The sequence below is a fragment of the Takifugu rubripes genome, chromosome 21 (assembly GCF_901000725.2).
Source record: "Takifugu rubripes chromosome 21, fTakRub1.2, whole genome shotgun sequence".
NCBI lineage: Eukaryota > Metazoa > Chordata > Actinopteri > Tetraodontiformes > Tetraodontidae > Takifugu > Takifugu rubripes.
The window spans coordinates 3,793,779-3,816,697 of record NC_042305.1 but is presented as its reverse complement, the minus strand read 5'-3'; the positions used below and the strand labels follow the sequence as shown (position 1 = coordinate 3,816,697).

The 22,919-nt window shown below is 46.4% G+C and overlaps 3 protein-coding genes across 4 annotated transcripts; 2 read left to right on the top strand and 1 right to left on the bottom strand.

The window, feature by feature from the left end:
- Positions 1-854: 854 nt before the first annotated feature.
- LOC101074820 (immediate early response gene 5-like protein) lies at positions 855-1,956 on the top strand. The gene has a single exon (XM_003974501.3). The coding sequence runs from the start codon at positions 1,012-1,014 to the stop codon at positions 1,885-1,887; it is 876 nt and encodes a 291-aa protein (XP_003974550.1). The 5' UTR covers positions 855-1,011; the 3' UTR covers positions 1,888-1,956.
- A 617-nt stretch (positions 1,957-2,573) lies between these two features.
- Positions 2,574-8,565, top strand: zgc:154046 (Carnitine O-acetyltransferase-like). Its single transcript, XM_003974500.3, has 14 exons — positions 2,574-2,766; positions 3,691-3,960; positions 4,052-4,170; positions 4,649-4,702; positions 4,794-4,959; positions 5,035-5,209; positions 5,295-5,473; positions 6,013-6,113; positions 6,198-6,317; positions 6,398-6,520; positions 6,608-6,743; positions 6,817-6,879; positions 6,956-7,093; positions 7,458-8,565. Exons 1-14 carry the CDS (start codon positions 2,740-2,742, stop codon positions 7,674-7,676), a joined length of 1,890 nt encoding a protein of 629 aa, XP_003974549.2. The 5' UTR covers positions 2,574-2,739; the 3' UTR covers positions 7,677-8,565.
- A 53-nt stretch (positions 8,566-8,618) lies between these two features.
- adamts13 (ADAM metallopeptidase with thrombospondin type 1 motif, 13) lies at positions 8,619-20,638 on the bottom strand. Of its 2 annotated transcripts, none has more exons than XM_011615205.2 (29): positions 20,502-20,638; positions 20,221-20,281; positions 19,999-20,132; positions 19,665-19,748; positions 19,423-19,547; positions 19,177-19,323; positions 18,907-19,041; positions 18,505-18,655; positions 18,317-18,421; positions 18,096-18,247; positions 17,969-18,032; positions 16,717-16,846; positions 16,489-16,637; positions 16,295-16,415; positions 15,484-15,564; positions 15,228-15,409; positions 14,974-15,130; positions 13,547-13,676; positions 13,175-13,363; positions 11,565-11,763; positions 11,397-11,493; positions 11,159-11,288; positions 10,764-10,943; positions 10,266-10,470; positions 9,723-9,990; positions 9,491-9,637; positions 9,221-9,400; positions 8,964-9,133; positions 8,619-8,880 (listed from the first exon to the last, which is right to left on the bottom strand). In XM_011615205.2, exons 1-29 carry the CDS (start codon positions 20,577-20,579, stop codon positions 8,725-8,727), a joined length of 4,107 nt encoding a protein of 1,368 aa, XP_011613507.2. In that variant the 5' UTR covers positions 20,580-20,638; the 3' UTR covers positions 8,619-8,724. The 2 variants fall into 2 exon arrangements, with proteins under 2 accessions (XP_011613507.2, XP_011613509.2); XM_011615207.2 differs by having other exon boundaries at positions 13,184-13,363.
- Between the last annotated feature and the right edge of the window lie 2,281 nt (positions 20,639-22,919).

Below are 22,919 nucleotides of genomic sequence, written 5' to 3'. Positions count from 1 at the left end.
ATGAATAAAATATAGTTTTTGTAGCTCTGCCCCACATAACCTGCAGCTGCACCAAGGTGTAAAACATGAAGCGAGCTCTGGCTCAGAGTGACAAGTATTTTTACATATATATTGTCTTTTATGCTGTGTGTACCGGGTGTCGAAATGCGGCATCCTAAAACTAAACTCTGTCTGATTGTCATTGTCTCCTACAAGCTGCAGGAGAGACACACAGGAAAGTACCCCACAAAAGTCTTCAGAACTTCGCAAATACAACCTCATTCTGAAAAGTAACAACATTAACAAGCATCAGAAGACTGAGCTCCTTCTTCATATCAACTGTCACGTTTCAGTTGATGTTCATTTTCTGTCATTTAAGATTTTGGGGGGGAACACAAAAGTGGGATTCACGAATATTTCCGAAATATTTTTTAATAACTCCATTATTCTCTATTTAGACTCTGAAATCATCTCTTGGTGTATTCTTTTCCTATAACTCTATCCTTTCATATTGTATAGATTTCATTTCCTACTCATATAGAGAGATTATAGGACGTGTGCGTGCGTGCGTGCGTGATGAGTGCATTACAGCAGAGTCCAAATGCGACCCAAGACGCTGTTTGCGCGGACAGATGGACAAAAGCCTGTTCAGATACTGTCATAAAAGCAGGTTTCTGTCGTCCTGGACGCAGTAATAAATGCTGGTGTCGGTGGTTTCAGCCGTGAGCGGCTCCGGACACCGTTAGAGAAATGCAGCATGCTCGCTCCTACATGCATGCTGAATGAGGCTCCTGGTTAGATTTGCGTATAACAGAAGCACCGCCTCCCTCCCATTGGACAATGTGTACGTGAGGGCGTGGCAAGGAAAGATGAGAGTTGCAAATCCATGCCCTTACTGGGAAGACATGGAGCGCTATGGACAGAGTCTCCACGAACCGAGTGGTAATCTCAGCTAAAGAGAGAAATAGTTATTCCCTCCCAAATAACCGATTTTAAGAGATCGAGGAGAAAGACGGGGTGGTCCGGTTGAGGATGGAGTGTGCCTTTGACGCACAAAATCTGATTTCCATTTCTTTGAGGAAAATCCAGAGCTCCAGGACGCAGAGAGGAGGCATCAAGCTCCACAAGAACTTACTGGTAACGTACGTACTGAGAAACGCCAGGCAGTTTTACATGAGAAAAAACTTGCCCCAGACGCAGAGAACGCACCATTATGAGGATGTAGCCGTGGGCCGCGAAAGGCAAGAATACCTGGAGCTGAGCGGGAGCTTTGCGGAGTTGGCCGATGACTTCTACTGCAACTTTACGGGGGTAGAGTCGGACACTTGGCAGTGCGGTGCGCACCAGCCCATCGGCCAGCCTGCAGAGGTGGCGCACCAAGACGCATCTGCCTGCGCAATGGTTTCCTCAAGTGACTCTGATCTTATGGTTTCGGAAGCCTGTTGGAGTTGCGCGGACAAATCCTCGTGGGAGTTACCGGTTCTAAACGCACAAGCCAACCAAAAGACTGTTCTGGACTTGGACACACATGTGGTGACTACTGTCACCAATGGATACTTCAACCCAGACTGTTGCGCGCAGTCAAAACAGCCGCAGGGCGCGCAGTGCTACAGCAAAAAGCGAACGATGGACACAAGTTACCACATTGTTGATCCGGAGTTTTATTTGCCGGACTTTTGGCCGGTGCCGTGCAAAAGGATGAGAGCAGATGATGATTCCTCGGACTCGGAACAACTAGACAGCACAAACATTTCCAACCTGATCTCAGTGTTGGGCTCAGGTGGACTCTCCGAGTTTGTGAGTTGGCAGCATACGGACCTTGAACAAATATTGGGCGCCCAAACAATTTGTTTAAAACATACATTGTTGACGGGAGGCGGTTGGACCCGAGCAATTGAAGCATTTTAATTTGTATGATTGTTTTCCTTTGTATAGTTCTATTTTATTGCATTCAAAATAAACCATAACAAGACTGCAGTTGTCGTTCTCCTCTGTCATTGAAATCATATTCACGAATGACGTCGGCGCGGTGCACATATACAATCGGCTCGGAGCAGGTTTATGGCACAGATCTATTGCAAAAATGACTACAAGTATCTAAAAATGTTCAAATTGAGTTCTGCTATTCTGACTCTTTGGTTTGTTGGCGCAGCTCTTCTGGATAGACGTTGGAAGAGCGCCGCCAAGTGGCCAAGCTCGGCCAGTGCACGAGTGCGCCAAACGAATGGTTTGCTTCAATACATGTATACTAAAACTATATATCTATCCATATATACATAAAAAACAACTTAAATCATTTTGGAAAAACTGGTGTTTGGACTATAGATGACGCCAGCTTCTGTGACCAACTAGTGAGCTCATCACGGTGACCTTGTAACTAAGATGTTTTATTACAGATTATCGAGTAATCATGTCTGTCTGTCTGTCTGTCTGTCTGTCTGTCTGTCTGCCTGCCTGCCTGTCTGTCTGTCTGTATGCATGCATGCATTCATGTATGTATGTATGTATGTATGTATGTATGTATGTATGTATGTATGTATGTATGTATGTATGTATGTATGTATGTGTAGTCCTTTTGGCATGTCCCAAACTTCCCAGGTAAAATAAGGAGCCCGAGCCGGCGCTTGTCTTTCCCCGGTGGCTCCGATGGGGGCAGACAGCTGAAAATATACCCCGTGTCTGTCCTTGAGACATGCCAGCCCGAGGGTTGCGCTTCTATATTACCCGCGACAGTCAAACACTTTCACACAGTCGGACAAGATGCTAGCCGTTTTAGGAAGAGCCACGGTGAGTGTGTCATTTGTATGACTGTTGTTAGGAAGAGTGTAATTACCAAGCTAGTAAGGTGTTATAACAGTAGTCTCGCCGAAGGGGGTGGGGACGCAGGACGGGACAGCGGCAATGTCATAACATTAAGTTAATGACTAACTACTGTTTTTGCGGTACAGATTCTCAGATTTGCAGTAACGTCTTTTGCCTTAGCAGAATGTTGACTTAAGTCTGTCTCCGCTGCCATTTGATGCGACATTTTGTGTAACGTTAGCTGCGCGTAGCTGATAGCATAACGTTAGCTTACTACGCATTCCAAAAAAACGAGACCTTGACAGAATAGTCGCCTATTAAAAATGAAAGTTTTTATTTGGGAAAGCCAAATTACTGTGGACCCTTTTCCCCCTTATTTTGATCCCCCCCGTAGCATGTTTTGGCCACCGACAGAAGAGAGGTTTTATTTTGAAACCGGTGACCGGAAGTTATTGATTAAAATACGCTGGATGACTTAACCAGCAACGGGTGAATTCTTTTCAGAATTAACGGGTTTAAACTTTGTACCTGGCTAAGCTCTTTTTAAATAAAAAAAAAAAAAAAAATTACTTCAGGGTGACATTATTCTGCTCTTGAATATGAATACGTCCAATTATTCCACAATGGGTCCATCAAATACTGTATTGTTTTGGTGTCAATCACACTTAATTGTAAAATATACGACTTTGTGAAGAAATGGAAACCTTTATGAGCATTCCACACATCTATTTTTGCAGGAACCCAACAGCATTGGAAATAACTTTTAATAAACTTCTAAAGATGTATGAAGCACTTGTATTAAAAAGGTTGGGTTTTAGTGTCAAAGGGTTAAGTGGGCTGTCAAAAAATAGCTCCTTGCCTCAAATCTCTAGGAATTTGTTCGTTGTGTGTTCATTGTTTGTGTACCAGCTTCGGACTGGTGCGGTGAAGCCCCGTCTACTGGTCAGACCCGTGACCCAGATCCCAGAGAGGTCCCTGGTGCATCAGGAGGGTTTGCCTAAACTGCCTGTGCCGCCCTTGAAGCAAACATGCGAGGGATACCTGGCTGCGCTGGAGCCCATTGTGAGCGCAGAGGAGCTGGATCACACCCGCCAACTGGTGGGCGAGTTTCTCAATGGAGGTGTTGGAGAAAGGCTGCAAAAAGGCCTGGAGCGGCGGGCACGCAAGACAGAAAACTGGGTAGATATCTGGGTGTATTTAGCTGCTTCTTTTGCGCTTCACCGAATGATGTATTTTCTAGGAACATGCTGAATCTTGCTGTGTCATGTAGCTATCAGAATGGTGGATGCAGTCAGCATATCTAGACTGCCGTATGCCTGTGGCAGTGTACACCAGCCCGGGGGTCGTCCTCCCTCGCATGCACTTCCAGGATCGACAAGGACAGATGAGGTAAGAAACCAGCATCTGCTCTGTGTAACTAGCCGCAGTAGCAATGCTGGTTTATCTCTGAAGAACTCTGTAACTCCGGTAAAGGAAGCTGCTGCTTCTCCACCCTTTCTAATGTCCTTTATTAAACCGTAACTATTGAGGGTTTTTAGAGTTGTGTTCAACATTAATGTATGCTGAGCTGAAGTGCAACACAAAAATCTTCACACTATGTGAAGCTGAGGTTTCTGGCTGACCTTTGCACAGGCTTCCAACCCATATAGGCTATTTAAAGGCAATTGGTCGTTCACAGCATTGCTCAGCCGTTTTTGACAACTGGGACCCAGGGCGTGTGCGCATGGGCACGAGGAACACCAGTCAGATCAGTACACGGGGCTCATTCTGATTAGATAGAGCTTTCATTTTCATAATTCAGCATTTGAACAACGTCGCAGTGGATCTGGAACGCTCATCTAAGTTGTCCATTCTGCCATCTGTGCAGGTTTGCTGCCAAACTGATTGCAGGAGTTTTGGATTTTAAAAAAAAGATTGACAGGTGAGTTTGACCAAACGATGCCAGAACCCTCAACACCGTCATGACGGGCTTCCTGAAAGTGCAGATGATGATATAAAGCGCTGTGTCACAGTGAGACCCTGCCTGTAGAGTACCTGAGTGGGAAGCCCCTCTGTATGGACCAGTATTACCAGATCCTCTCCTCCTGTCGCATCCCTGGTCCAAAGAGAGACACAGTTGTAAACTATGCTATCGGGAAAATCTCTTCGACTCACATTACTGTGGTCCACAATTTCCAGGTACTCTACATTTCCTCTTCTTATATAAATTCAACTCTGGTTCTGTGGTCAAAGCAGCCTGGCGTCTCTTTGCAGTTCTTTGTCTTGGATGTGTACAACAGTGATGGCACCCCGCTGACAGTAGACCAGTTACACATGCAGCTGGAGAAGATCTGGAACTCCTCATTGCAGACTAACAAGGAGCCTATCGGCATTCTGACATCACAGCACCGCAACACCTGGGGAAAAGCCTACAACAACCTGATTAAAGGTGGGCGGAGCGCAGCTCAATCCACTGATTTTAGTGTAAAGAAGAATTTGTGAGACGTAAGAATAAATGAATAAATCTTGCTCAGATAAGACGAACAAGGAGTCGGTGCGCGCCATCCAGAAAAGCATCTTCACCGTTTGTCTGGATGCGCCGATGCCGCGCGTGTCTGATGAAAAGTATCAGAGCCGCGTGGCTGCGCAGATGCTACATGGAGGGGGAGCCCGCTGGAACAGCGGAAACCGCTGGTTCGACAAGACGCTACAGGTCAGTCTCGACCGGCGAGCCCATAATATTAAAGATCTGTGGAAAGTTCCCTCACCATTTCTGAAATCTGTGATCACTTTCACTGTGAACATGCAGGATATCATTTTAAAAATAGAATTTATTCAGGAGTAGTCATTAAATCTGAACATGAAACTTGAAACAGATTTTTCTGCAATTTAGTTTTCTTTTTTTATTCACATGTACAGGTGATCATTAAAAATGGGTTTGTCAGGATTTTATATCTAAGCAGAGGAGAAAAAAATGAAGGTAATGGACGAGGATTAGAGGAGGTTTTTCTTGTGGATATTCAAAATTATTTTATTTCTCTGGGGATGCCTAAATTTAACGTAAAATCGAAACCACTAATTCATTCATGTTTTCAGATAACCCCGTAAAACTAATCTCGTAGACCAGAAAATCGGTGTTACGTTAATGCTGCTGTTGAGGACGCTTCTCTCTTTTTTTACAAAATAAAATCAGAACTTCTGCTTTTTTTTGGCCGTCAAAACTGTTGTCGCTGTATTTGTAACTGTTCCCAGTTCATTGTTGGTGAAGATGGTACGTGTGGACTAGTCTATGAGCATGCACCCGCTGAAGGTCCACCCATAGTGTTTCTCATTGATTACGTAGTTAAATACATGTAAGTTTCTTTCCAGTTTTACATGAGAACCGTCAGATTTTTTTGCTCCATCTCTAACCGACTGGATGCGCCGCTCCTTGACAGGCAGAGAATCGAGATGGTTCGCTCTCCCATGGTCCCCTTGGCCATGCCTCAAAAGCTGCGCTTTAACATCACCCCAGAGGTGAAGCGAGATATCGAGAAAGCCAAGCAGAACATGAACATGTACGTATGTGCACGTGTGACTGTAGCCGCTCACGCGGCTCTGGTTGTTGTGGTTTAACTTTGTTTCTGTCTTTCATCAGAATGGTCCATGATTTAGATGTAAAGGTTCTTATGTTTTCTCACTTTGGGAAAAATGTCCCCAAAAAGCACCAGCTGAGTCCCGATGCTTTCGTGCAGATGGCGCTCCAGCTTGCCTACTATCGGTAAAACCTCCCCTCCACAGTCACTCTTTCACCATGTACCTCCAGTAGATCACTGCCCACGTCACAAATGCTCTCCGTGACCCGCAGGATGTACGATACCTGCTGCTCTACCTACGAGAGTGCCTCTTTACGAATGTTCAAGTACGGTCGGACAGACGTGATCCGTGTCACAACTGTGGACTCTTTAAATTTTGTCCAAGCAATGCAGGATCCAGCCAAACAGGTAGGGGGTGTAGATAAGGCGTGAAGTTCAACCTTCAATTGTTCCTTTACTGACTTGGAATTGTTCCAAACAGCCCTCAGAGAGGGTGCTGCTGCTCCAGAAGGCCACCCAGACTCATAAGAACAACACCTACAATGTGAGGCCTCTTAGATATTTACAATATTTCACTGCTTCCAGCCCTTCTGAGTTCATGTGTGACCTTCCTTTATCAGGCCATCCACGGGCAGGCCGTTGACCGGCACCTCCTCGGGCTGAAGATGCTGAGTATCGAAGACCTGACGTCCATGCCTGAGATATTCATGGACACATCCTTTGCTGTGGCTCAGCACTACAATCTGTCCACCAGCCAGGCATGTTTACGTTGTGTTACTCTGTCCACAGGTTAGGGTTGGGCTCAGGGTCCAGTACAGAGCTTTACTGGCCATTTGAAGACACCTGTAGGTAGAGCGATCGCTACTGAGACTTGCACCTGCAACCCTGCAACTGCAACTCTCGTTGCCCACTTAGGTTCCTCGTCCCACTCCAGCGACGGAACGTAATCAGACTCCGTCATAGGGAGACCTCACTCCAGCACTCCACACTTTCCACACTAAACTATCTTAAATATCGCCACTATATTTTAATTACAGTGGAATCACATCATTGTATTTTCCTTTAAAATGTGGGCGTGTCTAAATAGAGTAATTGTAAATGTAGTCTGTTGCCCTCCGTCAGGTCGGCTCGAAGACAGACTGCGTGATGTGCTTTGGTCCGATGGTGCCAGACGGTTACGGCGTGTGTTACAATCCCATGGAGGAGCACATCAACGTGGCCATCACGGCCTTCAACAGCTGTGAGGAGACCAACGCCGCTCGCTTCGCCCAGGCTGTAGAGGGCGCCCTGTTGGACATGAGAGCTCTCCTGGAAGATGCCGCAGCCACGGCCCAGCAGTGATCGTGCACACTAGCCAAGCCCGACGGCAGGAAGTGACCTAAGCTGTTTGCAGAGTGGATGGACGTGGAAGCGAGAGTGCTGGAGACGTGACAGAAGAGTCGGGGAATGAAAAACTGCCTTTGTGATGAGATCAATATTCTCAGAGGATTGTCTCTTTGAGTATATAGTGTTAAATATAAGATAAATGGAATAACTTGCAAATTGTAATTATATCAGGATTTTTTTGTTTGTTTGTTGATACTTTTCTAGGCATGGTCCTGATTATAATACTCTGCATCTTTACTTTTCAAACCTTTAAGTTGTTTCTTACTTGTTTCAATATTGACTTGGGACTAATAGATAAAAAAAAAAACTGTTTTAAATTAAGGAAAGTCAATTCAGCTCTTAAATGCCAAAGAGCTGCTGGACTTTAAAGATGCTGCTGATGGATTCCTGTTTGAATAGAACAATCGTGTTGACGCCCCAGGACAGACAAGATCAAAATGCACGGGTGAGTCAAAACATCTTCACTTTTCTAACCCTTACGATTTCTGCTTAGAGAGCAAACCTCCACTTACACATCAGAAAGTCGCACTGATTTTGAATACAGTTTGTAAATGACTGATGTTTAAATAAAGAAACGGGACTCTACTCAACCTGACAATGGAGATTCCTTTTAAAAGGAAACAGCCGCTGAGCGAGAAGCAACATGAATGTGGGATCGAGGTAAAGTAAAACTAATATATGATATGTGCACATGTGCTGAGAGCCTGAAAATCCTTTAGTGATTTAGTCCATTGGCTCCAGATGACAGGACACGTGTATAACAAATCTCTGTAATAGTTACATTCAACATGCTTTTGAAGCCTTGGTTCCCTGAAACCCCTCAAATTAAAGCTGAATGTCTTTATTAGACGTGATTTCTTTCATATACATCGAGAACAGAAGTGTCTGACACTCTTCTCTCTGCTGTGATTGTGAAACCACATTTATTTCAGACCAAAATAACACAAACGAGAACAAGAAATGGCAAACAAAGCACAAAGGATCATTGAAAAGCGGTTAAATATCAAACAGACAGGAAGGAATATTCTGCTCTGAAGCTTCCTTTGGATCGCAGGAAATCTCCATGAAATTCCACCTCAGCCATGTTTCCGGACGAGTGCCACAGGAACAGCTGGCGGCCTTTAAACACGGTGGTCTTTAAGATGTCCATGTCCCTGATCTGGACAGAACACAAACATGGAACATGCGCAGTTATTTTGGAGAGTGTGCCGCAGTGCTTTACCATGAAAAGTGTGTGTTCACCATGATGTATGTAGACTGAGAGTTGGTGGCGTTGAGTCCGATGTGCAGCGCTTGGATTTGGATCTTCACCGAGGGGGGGCCATTGAGGAGGACCCTGCAGGTGTGGTTAGTGTGGGAAGTTGTTGGATTCTCAAAGATGCCACTCGGTGAAAACAGCTGAACGTCACAATCTGCCGAGTGAAGATAATTAACGATGAAACGGCCTCGGCGATCAGAGGACGCACCCACGCTGTTTGCAAACGGGCTTTGATGCTGACCCTGATGATGGCTCCTCTTCGTGTTCTTCATGGAGTTGAAAGTCAAGACGACCCCATTCCCAGGGGTCAGCAGGCTTTGGCGAACCAGCAGGACGTTGGTTCGCGTGGTCAGCTCAGTTCCTGTCACCTGCTTGCACTTCCTCACAAACACCAGCCGGTCAAAAAACGCCACGTACTCTCCTGCAGAAACACAACGACAGCAAGGACGTCTTCCACGGAGAACGAGAACCTCGTTATCCTTCCGATTTAATCGCTTCTTTTCAAAATTACTTTGCAGTTTGCAGTTCAGGGTGCCAGATTCCACTTTGACGTAGATGACCTCATCCAGTGGCCGACCAATGGACACTGTGCAGCGTCCACTTACGTCCCTCAGGTCCACAGTGCCTGATGGCTGCAGGAGAAGCTGCCCACATGGATCTGGTGAGACACAACGCCATGAGAATAAACCTGTTCTGCCTGAGGAGAACTGTGCGATTCCCAAATGTAGATTCTGGGCACTGACTCATCTTGGTGACGGGAATAGGGGTTGTGAGGTTCTGAAGGACGGTGCTGGCCTCTGTTGGACCTGGAGGAGCGGTGCGAGCCGTGGGCTGCAGCGGCGTGCCGGCGTGGGAAGGTCGCTCCTCGCTGCAGCTCCCCGTGCTACAGCTCTGGATGGTGATGGGCTTGGGCATGTGCATGCACAGCATGGGGCTTAGAGGCTGCGGATGCGAGGGACCCATGCAAGACACGGCTCTGGACTGGATCCCGTATCCACAGGAGACTGAACACTGGAAAGGTTTTTTTTTTTCTTTTCAAATCAATCAGAAATACAAGACATAAAGCAAGAAAATAGAATCAATATTACAATTACTGCTTTAAACAAGGTTGGGGGGAAATCATGGACATCACATTCAAATAAATTAACTTGGGTCTGTCCTGATAGACCCGGAACCACGGTGCTTCCTGCTTGTATTGGGGAGCTGACTGTAGAATCCCGAGGTAGTCATTTAGATAGGACAGAAAAACCTGTAAATTCAGTTACTTTGAGTACTGTGAGTGGTACCTGGCTCCAAGGTTTCACCTCCCATCTGAAGGTGCAGACCTGCACCAGACAGGGAACGCTGGTGGCTGGTTTGACCCCAGCGTGGCACTTTTCCTCCGCCACTGCGCTCTCTGTGCCGTTGATGAACCGGACACAAGACACGGCCCTCTGAGCGATGCCGAGATCACAGGACGCCGAGCAGGGCGACGTCCGCGACACTTTCCATCTGCCCAGTGACACCGGTTACTTCAGTTTGGAAATTCCATCAAATCTTAATACACAATATCTCGTACACGCTTTACGTGATATATTAGCAAAACAACCAGCTGCTCTCTGTGACTCAATCAAAAAAGTTCATAAAATATCAATATTATTCAGGAAAACCCCTTTTTCCAGCCAATTCTTTAATTTTTTATCTGACTGTTGTTGCCAGTGTGCCCATTCCGCATGTTTCTAGTATGACTCAGGCCACTTTAATGCCCCTTATTGATTGACAGGCGTTTAATGTGTGTGTTTCACCTCGCTGGGCAGCTGTGGCCGTTGCACGAAACCACGGCGGTGGGTTTGACCGAGTGGCTGCAGTCTGAATCCTCCAGCACCTCCTCCTCCTCTCCTCCGGCCTCCCTTCCACAGTACAGGACTCTGTTGGCCAACCCGCCTCCACACGTTACGCTGCACGCTCCTTGCTTAAAGCGCCACCTAGTGGTGATAAAACGAAACGTTCCAAACTTGTTTTAACGTGCTCTGTATTGATTCCTCAGAGGAGCCTGTAAACAATAATAATAAGCAATAAATATATGTAAACTCATTATTATTGTCTTAAAATTAAGCAACGAATACACATTCTTGGATATACCCATTATTGAATATTAGACGACAAAAAGGAAAGGACAAACACATATATCCGGTCTCACGTAGGAGGACAGGGAGACGTGCTGCAGCTCTCAGACTGAGGAGGCGGTTTGGTGGAAGCGTCGCAGTACAAGTCTTCGACCCCGAGTCTGGTCTGGTGGTCCACACAGGAAAACCACAGCTGTAGGGTTCCTACACGGGCGGGAGGCTTAGAGGTTACTTTAATAACAAATCAGGTCTGGACTTTTAGATCTGTCCAACGAGTCCAACGAGATGGACAAATGTGGAAAAGCCACTCACCATTTCCACAGGTCTTGGAGCACTTGCTGATAATGGGGCTCCACACATACACAGGATCTTGTTTTGTGTCTGGCAGCGACTTCAACAGGACCTGGTCCTGCTTACAAAAGATTGTTGATCCGACTTGATATCATATTCAAACGTGATCTCAGTTGATTTGTGCTTTACCTGCCCCGTTGATTCCCATCCAATAGGACAGACATTGACCACACAGGGCACAGAATCGGCTGGTCTCTTCAGTCTCTGACAAAAGCGTTCGTCCACTTTGACATCCTGTCCGTTTTCTGGACGCACACAGGACACAACCTGCTTGGCTTCTCCTGGCCCGCAAACAGCAGAACATTCTCCTGGTTCTGAGACCTGCCACCTGTGAAGAGCGAAGGATCCGTTCACACGGGCAGCATGGCTGCAGTTTACTCTTCAGAGTCTGAGAATCGAAACACTTCTCCAGTTGAACTGATTATGATGATAAAAAATAAAGATTTGCATGGTTAGAATGTCATGTACCCATCAAACACACCTTGACCTTACCAGTTACTGTGGACAAGCTCAGGAACCCTCGAACCCTAACTCTCTAACCCTAACCCTCTAACCCTAACTCAAACCCTAACCCTCTAACCCTAACCCTCTAACCCTAACTCTCTAATCCTAACCCTCTAACCCTAACTCTCTAACCCTAACCCTCTAACCCTAACCCTCTAACCCTAACTCTCTAACCCTAACCCTCTAACCCTAACCCTCTAACCCTAACCCTCTAACCCTAACTCTCTAACCCTAACCCTCTAACCCTAACCCTCTAACCCTAACTCTCTAACCCTAACCCTCTAACCCTAACCCTCTAACCCTAACCCTCTGACCCTAACTCTCTGACCCTAACCCTCTAACCCTAACCCTCTAACCCTAACCCTCTAACCCTAACTCTCTAACCCTAACCCTCTAACCCTAACTCTCTAACCCTAACCCTCTAACCCTAACCCTCTAACCCTAACTCTCTAACCCTAACCCTCTAACCCTAACCCTCTAACCCTAACTCTCTAACCCTAACCCTCTAACCCTAACCCTCTAACTCTAACCCTCTAACCCTAACCCTCTAACCCTAACTCTCTAACCCTAACCCTCTAACCCTAACCCTCTAACCCTAACTCTCTAACCCTAACCCTCTAACCCTAACCCTCTAACCCTAACCCTCTAACCCTAACCCTCTAATCCTAACCCTCTAATCCTAACCCTCTAACCCTAACCCTCTAACTCTAACCCTCTAACCCTAACCCTCTAACCCTAACCCTCTAACCCTAACTCTCTAACCCTAACCCTCTAACCCTAACCCTCTAACCCTAACTCTCTAACCCTAACCCTCTAACCCTAACCCTCTAACCCTAACTCTCTAACCCTAACCCTCTAACCCTAACCCTCTAACCCTAACCCTCTAACCCTAACTCTCTAACCCTAACCCTCTAACCCTAACCCTCTAACCCTAACTCTCTAACCCTAACCCTCTAACCCTAACCCTCTAACCCTAACCCTCTAACCCTAACCCTCTAATCCTAACCCTCTAATCCTAACCCTCTAACCCTAACCCTCTAACCCTAACCCTCTAACTCTAACCCTCTAACCCTAACCCTCTAACCCTAACCCTAACCCTCTAACCCAAATCTTAACTCTGAGAGTGACTCACTAAAACATAAATAGACTGCGCTGCTACAGATTGTTGTATTTCTGGACAATGGAATTATGAAGACTTAAATGCATTAAAAATAAATATTTTTTTTTACCGTTACCTCACATACCTGGCAGGGCAGTGTTGCAGGTTACATCTTTCAACAGACGTAGGAGCTTTATCTGCTGGACAGTCTGAATTTTGAACCTGCGTCACGGTGCCCCCAAGTACTTGAACGCATTTCAGGAGGCGTTTACGCTCTCCTCCACCACAGGAAGCACTGCAGGGTCCAAACGGGCCCGTATCCCACCTGTAAGGCAACAAGACCTTCAAGCATTGGTGACTATACTTTGTGTGTGTGTGTGTGTGTGTGTGTGTGTGTGTGTGTGTGCGTGTGTGTGTGTGTGTGTGACGGAATGTGTTCAAACAGGGGGAAATAGTAGTGGACATAAAGAGAGCAACATAAGGCCTCCCAACAGAAGTAAGAGCTGACCTTGGGGGGCAGGGGGGCAGTTGACAGGGTGTCGGGGGTGTTGTGATTGAAGGAGGCGTTCCGCAGTTGTCTTCCTCCGTGTGTTTTTTGGTATTTTCATCGATGCAAACGTGAACATGTGTCTGTACTCCTGAAGAGGGCAGATGAAGGTAACTCAAGCTTTTTGTTCCCTCCGCATCATAAACTCTTAAATTACAAACGCCATAAAAGTGTCATAAAGATCTTAAAACAATGTTCACTTTGTAGTTTCGAGATGAGACCTTTTCACTTGTACTGAAGCGTGACTATTGGGTCGTGTTTTGATATTACTGGAGGATTGTTGGCACATTAACACACGGTGTTTCAGTGTTTAGCCCCTTTTGAATGCCACATCTCCACCTTCCATTCTCTCATCCCCAGTTCCAGCACCTTACCAGACGTGCCCAGGGTGCTGCCTCCATAATTACACCCACCCAACACTTCCAACTGCAGAGACAGACCTTCTAGTACTTCACCACGCCCTCCTTGTCCCAACAGTTATGGGTGGAGTGCGATCATGTCCGCCCTGCTAGCTTGGCCACTGGAATCTCTTACTCCAGCCTCTGCTCTTGATGTCACGTCTCCTGGTCAGCGGGTGTGGTTCTCCACACAGGACCTCCCTCTCCAGGTGGAGGAAGGAGCTGTCCCCCAAGTCCATCAATGCCTCGACTATACAAAAGGTCATTAATGCCAAAGCTTTGAAGCTAAAGCTTCTGTGCTCCATCTGCAATTAACCCATGTTTCCTGTGTCCTGTGTCCAAAGTGAAGTGAGTCCATGTCCCCGTGGGACCAGCCCCTCTCCCTCAGGCAGAAGGGGGCCCTGCCAACACTATACGATGCCTGCTGTGCTCTTACAACTCAGCTTGCCTTTGACCTCTTCTCCCGATTCTCTTCTGCCCGTGACTGCTGACCCCGCTCCTGTCGTCAAGTCTCAAACAGAACAAGTCAGGGAACTCTAGCAAAGCTAGCATCTTCCACTCCAGCCAACTTGCTGGCTTCACTCTGGTCCTCAGCCACCGACTGCCTGCTGCCAACTCACCTGCCATTAACCTTATTGAGTGGTCAATCAATAAGGGGCATTAAGTTAAACTCTGTTGTGTTTTTGTGCTGCACTTGTGTGATATAACAACCCCTTACACTTCCTCTCAATTAGTGTTCACAGGATTTTAACTAAGGAGGCTTCTCCTGCTTCCTGTATGCTACTATAGTAGAAGTTAAGCATTTATTTCTGAAGTAAAACCTAATTGTTATAACCTCTGTTCTTTGGTCATTTTTATCTTTTTCAGTGTTTCCTGCAGGATTTGTATGTTGAGAGACAACATTTAATTTACGATTAAAAGTGACATGAATATGGCAGCAAATATTTGTACGAAGCCGTCACTGTCTGATAAGATTTCTGGTACACAGACCTGATCCACAAGACACGGAGCAGGGTGTTGTGACAAATGTCCATTTGCCTTTAAGTTTGGTGTTTGTCACATCTTTGGGAGGCCCAGGCACATAAAACTGAAAGCTAATGTTTGGATTCGTTTGCTCTCCATATTCCTTTCCATATTTACGATAGACCTAAGAGGGAAACAAGCCATGAAAACCAGCATTTCCAAGATTATTTTGCATTGAAAACATATTAAAAATGTAGATTTTAGAAAGAGAATGCACCAACCTCTACGTTTATCTCTTCCTGCAGTGGTCCAGGCAGCAGCAGCTCCTCCATTTCAGGCAGGAGATCAGGGGTCAGATACAGTCGGTACTCAAGGCGGTCCTCGTCCAGAACAGACGGGTAGGTCACATTCAAAGACATGGCCCCGCGTCCAGCCACAATGTACTGACTCCTCAATACCACAGCTGCAGTCACAGGGAGGGGTTTCAAGTTGTAACTTGAATTTGTGTTTTTTCACCACTGTGAAAGCAACACTCACCCATGTGAGTGAAGAGGGGCGCCCTGTTGATGACGTGGACTTGTGTGGCGTTCACTGGCAGGGAGAGGAAGGTGGTGTACTCTGAAACACAAAGCACTCAGGTCTCATTGCACACAGAGTCAGTGTCAATCGTGTACGGCGGTAGGTAGTTATGGGATGGAAGAGAGAATGGATCACTGTGAGGCCGACTTCCTCCTCAGGTGATCCATCACCCTGGTCTCCAGGTGTGAGTCCACCCCCATAGCTCTTGTGTCTCACTAGGAGATGCTAGAAGGACTTAATTGGGACATCTAAGAACCTGGTCCTGACAGCACCAGCCTCCTGGTCCAGGTGGAGAGAGGAGGACAGCACCATGGACCCCCACCTTCTCCTGTGGTCTGAGTAGATGATGCAGGGGATGCTCAGGAGCCTTCCTGGTGGGTAGGTGAGGTATGGGCTGAAGCAGGAGGTGCAGCTCATACGGTTGGGGACGTGAGATGAGTAGCGAGATGAAGTTTTGTCATCAATTTTGCCTTGGTATTTCCTTTTCTGCTCTATTTACTGTCCCTTTATTTACTGGTTCATTTCCTAATGTTGTTACTCTGCATTTTGAATTTGTAACACCCAAATTAATACATTTTAAATCCATTTGTCGATTAATCATGCAAACAGAAATGTTTTATATTTAGTTCTAAAAGACCAAAACACTTGCACAAGGATTCAGTTTATTACCTTGACCAATAGATCAGAATGTGTAATGCAGGTTATTACAAGTGATCCATCTTTTTTGCATTTAATTAATTAAGAACCACCAAACAAAAAGTTTCGGTACCTCTGGCTTGACCGGCGGTGTAAGATCCTGACCTCAAGCTGCAGGATGATGCGTTTCCCCCGCACACGCCACACACATCCTTCACTTTCCCAGAATGCAGTGTTCCATCACAGCCAAACAGCTGAGGAGGGATGAGCAGCACACATCACTGGGTGTGACATCGTATCTGTTACCTTCGTCTGACTCATCACTACCTGGCATGTGCCTCTCAAACAAGCCGCCGTGGAGCCAAACGGAGGTGAAGCGTCCGACTCGCAGCGAGTTCCGTCCAGGAACTGAGAACCACGTCTCACGAGGAAGTTCTCCCCATCTGACTGGCACATGTATTGGCACTGTTCCTCTCCTGGTGGTGGTAAAGGGAGAAGAGGATTTACGTAATAGGGCTTCGTCCTGCGTGTTTCTAAGACGTTCTCTCAGCCCACCTTGTGTAAATCCTACAGCAGGGATCCACGTGTAGAAGGAGGCGGCGTTTGGTAGCAGGTAGAGAGCCTGGGAGTCTGTTCTGGAACACTGTTCTGCTATGAAGTCCAGCTGAGTTCTGTTTTCACATCGCTGTACAGGAAATGCAAAATATTCTCATTTTCTGAGAAGAGCAAGATGGATCTGACCTAGCTGATCATTTCAATCTGCATCCCAGATAAAAGTGATCCTATCTTTTCTGAGTTGCACCAGGATGGTGACTGTGGAGCTGGTCAGTTGCCTTGGGAGATTCAGCCCCTGTTTAATCTGCATTACGGTTTGACTTGGATTGTTCCCTGTTCTCCATCAGCAGGATGCTCTTTGTGGACGGCGTCATCCTATTGTCCTCGCTGAACAGCAACCTTCAGCTCACAGTGGTATTCAGTGGCTCTTGTGTGAAGTGGCTGGGATGATAAGCACCTCCATGGCTGCCCAGCACCATTGTTCTCAGCTAAAAGGATGGATTGTACCCTCAGGACAGGCAGACAAGGCAAGGGTTGTTATGTGTCTCCTTTATGTGTGAGTGAAAAGTGGAGTAGGAGATTGACAAGTGAATCAGGGAGGTGTCTACAGTAAATCAAACACAAGGTCTCTTGTGTAGCAGCTCGCGTTGCTTTGTTTGACGTATCGTCCAACCCACACCTAAGGAGGCCGTTATGGCTCCTGACCACGACTGTTCAGGAGGAACAGAGGTACTGAACCAAATGATATGATTAAAATGCAACTGAGCAGCTGAAGAGGAGCACCCTGGACATCACCCTGACGCGCCACATCCCTCAGCTACCTTGGGACCTCCGGAGAAAGCTGGAAGGGGTCACACGAACAAATACAGCGAAGCAGATTTTATCATCAACCTGTTCCGATCAGTCAACACCGAGTTAAATTAACCCTAGATTTTAGATGTAAACAGGCCTATTATAATTGCTCATACACTCAAAAGGGTGAGAGGCAGAGCGCTGTGGATGAAGCTAGCCGATAGAGAGCATGCTAGCTCAACACAGAAAGGCCTGTTAGAGCACTAGTGCTAACCGCTATGTCACCTCCTGATTAAGGTTCTTCTGGGCTTAAATGACTTTGTTATTTCGAAATCAAGATGACAAAACGCAGAAGACATTTAAAAGTGAGGCACTGTTTGTACTGCGACAACAAAGGTAGCAACGCTGACCTACTCTCTGGACCTGGGGGCCACGGTAAACATCAGCAGTAAGAACCTACCTGCTGGTGACAAAGTTCAGCTTCAACATCTGCTCCCTCACAATCGCTCCCTCCAAAGGCAGGTCTGAAATATGGAGAAAGGGTACACGTACAATTTGATTTACTGTCCGGGATCTTCACCACTCACCTCGGATTGGTGCATTTACGCGTGCGATGAGAAATTCCTCCACCGCAAGTACGTGAACAAGGCGAGAACCCGGACCAGCTGGACCAGGCGCCGTGCACCACCACAGAGGAGCTCAGCTCCTCCGTAGACACGCAATGACCCCTCAAGCACCACTGGAAAAGAACGTTTCTCATCAAAATATGCCTGAAAACATATGACTGCAAACAGTTCAGGCATGATACCCGATGAGGTGCACATTCTGTCCCGTCCAGCAGTGGAACTAAGAGGCGTTTGCATGAGCTGTCATCCCCAGGGTTGACGTGACAAGACAGGGTGCGACAGGCTGGCTGGTGATTCAAAAGAAAAGGGAGCAGACTTGTAAATAATCCTTGAATTCCTCACTGGAATGTTGCCATTAGGGATGACTGACCAAGTCGCTGTTGGTGAAGGAACAGGCTCGTGCGGCGCTACCAAACGCTATGCGACACTGGTCATCCACACCATAATACAGACCAGGTTTCCAGTCCTGCAGAGAGCCTTCCAGTACAGGAAGGTCTTTCACACATTCCGCTTTTCCGTCACTGCAAACGGTGCCAAACAGCTCATTTTAAAGTCTCTTTATAGGAAAATGGAAAACAATTTGAAGAAAAACAGTCTGTGCTGTGATGCAGCAGGAGGTTTGGACCCTAAAAGAGGCAAATGGCCACATTAACAACCTCATTTCACAAACTAAGGGCTTTACCTTGATCCATTTGGTTTCCTTCATTCATTGATTTAAAGCAGAAGCGCCTTTTTTAACGGTGTCAGGCCTCCAGGATCAATGAGCACCTACCTGAAGAAGGCGAGCAGCTGCTGTCGGCTGCACGGGGACCAGGTCAGATCCACGCTGTTGTAGCCTCCATCAGAGGCCATGATGAAGCCGGATCGGCTGCAGGTGTTTCTCACTCCATCGTGGTTGATTCCAAAACTGGGCGAAAGGAGTTGGAACGAAAAATTAGCATCCGGTGGTGTCGGAACCCTGAGATTCACGACACAGTTCTGAAACGTCACAGAGCCGAAGGGTTCGAAGCGTTGTGAACGGGCAGCGCTGCTGCAGCCCTACCTGTGACCAATCTCGTGAGTGATGGTAATCCCCAGGTCAAAGCCCGTGTCCTCGGTGATCACGCAGCTCCACTCGCTACTGCAGGCCCCGCCCAGCTGTGCCACACCCCTGACCTGGTTATTCCCATCAGGCAACACCAGGTCATACCTGTGGGAACAAGGACTCCAAACACTTGGCTGAACATTTCCTGGGAGATTTCCCAGCCATGCACCACTGGTACTTATGAGGGATGGGCAGATATCACACCTCGTGATGTACAAGAGAAGATCAGCATGCAGGGGGTCTGAATCATTCGCGGGGTTTATCTTCCTGCCCCACTCACACACACTGGTGAGGGAAGACGTGATGTTGGTCGACAGCTGGATCTCCGGCTGAAGTTCCAAAAAGACTCTTTTACAACATTACCAGTGTCAGCAAGTATTCAAATGGCACGACTGGCAACCTTTCTCTCCCATCGGTTCATATGAAGACATATTTTCTCCTCCTACCTCTGGCTCTGACAGGATGATCATGCGGACCAGGTGCACCCTCATGTTGCCGCCCAGGCTAATGTCTCTCAACAGCTCTGAGGCCTGTGTGCGAAATATCAGCACAAAGACTTGAATGGGAAGAAGATTAGGAGAATTTGTGATGAAAAAGAGGATTTGGAAAGAGCAGGAACCTGGTGATTTCAACACACTGTTTGGTATTGTTGATAGATTTACATTATTAATCACTGCTGAGGCTGTAAATCATTAGCGTCGCCCCCCCTCCTTTTGTAACGGCAATCGAGAGGACATAACGTGACACGTGATTTAAGTGTGTAGTCGTCTTCATATTTACAATATTTAGGTTGGTGAGGATGTATCGTTCCGTGTCCTGCTTGTGGACCTGATACACATCAGGTCCGACCACAACGAGAAGCTCCAGATGTGTAACATCAGGCATCAAAACCGACCGACGCGCGCGTCCTCTGCCTGAAAAGTGGAATAAATCCTATCAGAAGTTTTGTTTCATCGCTCCAAAAGTCAGAAAAAGGATAACGATAGATGTGGATACTATTACCAGAGTCATCAGGGACAGAATCAAAAGAGGAAAAATGTTCTCTTTGCCTGAGATCGGAGAGCTTAATGGATACAAGCAAAGACTTTGGAATTAGATTTAGGAATTAAAAGTACATTTAAAAAAAAAAAAAAGACATGTTAAAGCAGCAGAATAGTTAAGGCTGTCTGCGCGTCTCCAGGTTTTTCATGGGATGACAAACAGTTTAAAGTTTAACAGTTCAATGTACTTTACAGAAACGTTATCACAGTCGCAGATCACAGGTTATCTCCTCACGGTTTTACCTCATCAGAAGGAGAACTCAGGAGAACAGCCAGGCCAGGCGGCAGCAAGAGAACACAGAGCTGAATCAGTAAAAACATGTCTTCCTCGCCTCACCATAGGAAGTGGGTCTGACCCCCTGTTCAGTGGGACAAACCAGCACTCCATGTGTTTGTGTACACAGTAGGGACAAAGTTAAAAAGGTGGTCGGACAACTCTCATTGGTTCATCGAAATTTCCTTCATCTATTTCATAATATTGTGTAAAATATACTTTTAAAAAAAAGAAAAAAGGGCAGTATACTTTATTTATTAACAAACCAGCATGCACATTTAGACATTCCTATTTATACTGAGGTAATTCTCATTTGTCAACGGTCCAGTGTGCTGTTGCCTGTTGTCGACACTAGGGGGCAGGCATGGTCCTCTGGATAAACCGGAAAGGCACTCGGTCGAGGATCAAAACACGCAGTTCTCCACTAAATAAAAAAGGCCTCATAAAACATGACGTAAAGTGATTATTTAGAAAAGGAAAAGATTAATAGTGGAAACAATAAAACAACATCAACCAGCACACTGACAGCATTTCCCCTCTGAGTCTCGGCCTAATTGTTTTTGCATGTGGTCTTCAAATTAATCAACTTTTGATTAAGTAAAATCCGTCACGTTGCTTTGTCTTCATTGATATAAGTGCAACAGAACCAGATCTGCCTCTAACTACGAGGTCCATCAGTTATTTCATAGGAACCTTTTAGCTTGAAAAGCACTTTCTGGCCATGTTGTTGCCAATGACTGCAGATCTTGTTTGCTGTTTCCATTCTGCAGCTGTTAGCAGCATTCACCGGCTGCGTGATACTTCAATTTCTTTCATTTATTTTCAAATCCACTCTCTTTGTGATTTAGAACTTGCCTTCTTCCATGAATGATGTCATTTGGATCCATCATCTGTTTATTAGCCTGTGAAAAAAAACAAAAAACTAGTCTGACCAGTTTCCCAGTAAGAGTTTTGCTGACAATTGTAACATTTCAGCCCCTTTTCATTTTAATGTTTGGTTAAAAATAAAATAAAAAAGTGAGAACTTGTGTTTTCAGTTTGGCCAAACTCTTAAAACCTAAAATAATGTCAGAAGGTTGGAATTACTGCAGCAACCAGAGGGCTGTGAAAATGCTTTAACCTTGGCTGCACCCACGGAAAAGCTGCTGTTGCATAAATCAAAGCTCCTCATTGGACAAGCGAGCAGCCAACCTGGACTACAGAAGCATGAAAGAAGAACCTGTTCCAGACGGTAGGTTGCATCTGCATTAAAGGGCACCATTAGCATGTGGCATCATTAGAAGATGTTTTAGGCCTCAGTGAAGAACTGCGGGATACTTCTGCCGATGACTTTATGGAACCACTGCAGCTCTAGCGTTAAGCCTGCATCCCCTGATTCAAAGGACATTTTATCAGAACAACCTGGAGTCATTCAGGAATGGTGCAATGCCTGTGAGATAAACAACCCCCATCCTTGGGCCAACTCAGTTATACAGAACTTAGAGGAGAGTCAAGATTTTTACTTGCCATTTATGCATAAAGACCTGTTTTGCAGGGCTCCCGTGAAGTCGGTTAGGGATAAAGCAATATATACACAGGTATAAATAAATTAAGGAGAGAATAATAAACAAATCAATAACAATGTGTCCGCTGTGTCTCTAGCAGAAGGCCAGGGTATGAGCGAGTCTGGGAGGTTCCTGTCTGCTCTATTCTGGCAGTGTTGCCTGGACGTCGAGTCCAAGGGTGAAAGTTTAGTCCCAGTGACCCAGGAGGCTCTGTAAGCCCTCTGCAGGCCTGGGTGAGAGGGCGACAGTTCAGTTCAGCGTTCCTGATATAGGACAGGCTCTGCTGGGCTTTGTTCCACTGTGGCAGAAGTGGAGAGAGTCCAGCTCTGATCGGATGCTACCTGTTCTGCTGCCACTCTGGCATGTGCAGAGTGTGGTGGAGAGCTATTGCCCCCACATCTTCCACTTTGGTTGGTGTGGCAGGCAAACTGGAGATGGGTGTGGTTGTTGTGTGGAAGAACCACTTTTTCCAGGCACCTCCTTGGTTACTGGCATGAGTGCCACTGGTGTGGATGTAAAAATATGGGGGACTACTGACTGGGAGAGGGACAGGTTATATTATTGGGGGTCACGGGGGACATTTGAGGGGTGTCTGTGTTCAGCTGTCTGGAAGGGTGCTTGTTATAGTTCTTCTATAGTCTGAGTGACCTTCCTGCCACATACACGCTGTGTTGGGATTCAGGAAGAAGCTTTCATGTTTTTGGGCTCAAGCGCTCTTCGCAGCTCTGATGGAACCGAGTCGGATTTTCAGGTGCTCAGACTGGGGCAAAACAAGTTCAGGAGGAAGGGGGTGCCTGGATTGGCCATGATCATGTTGTGAAGGCAACAAGTGTTATGGATGAT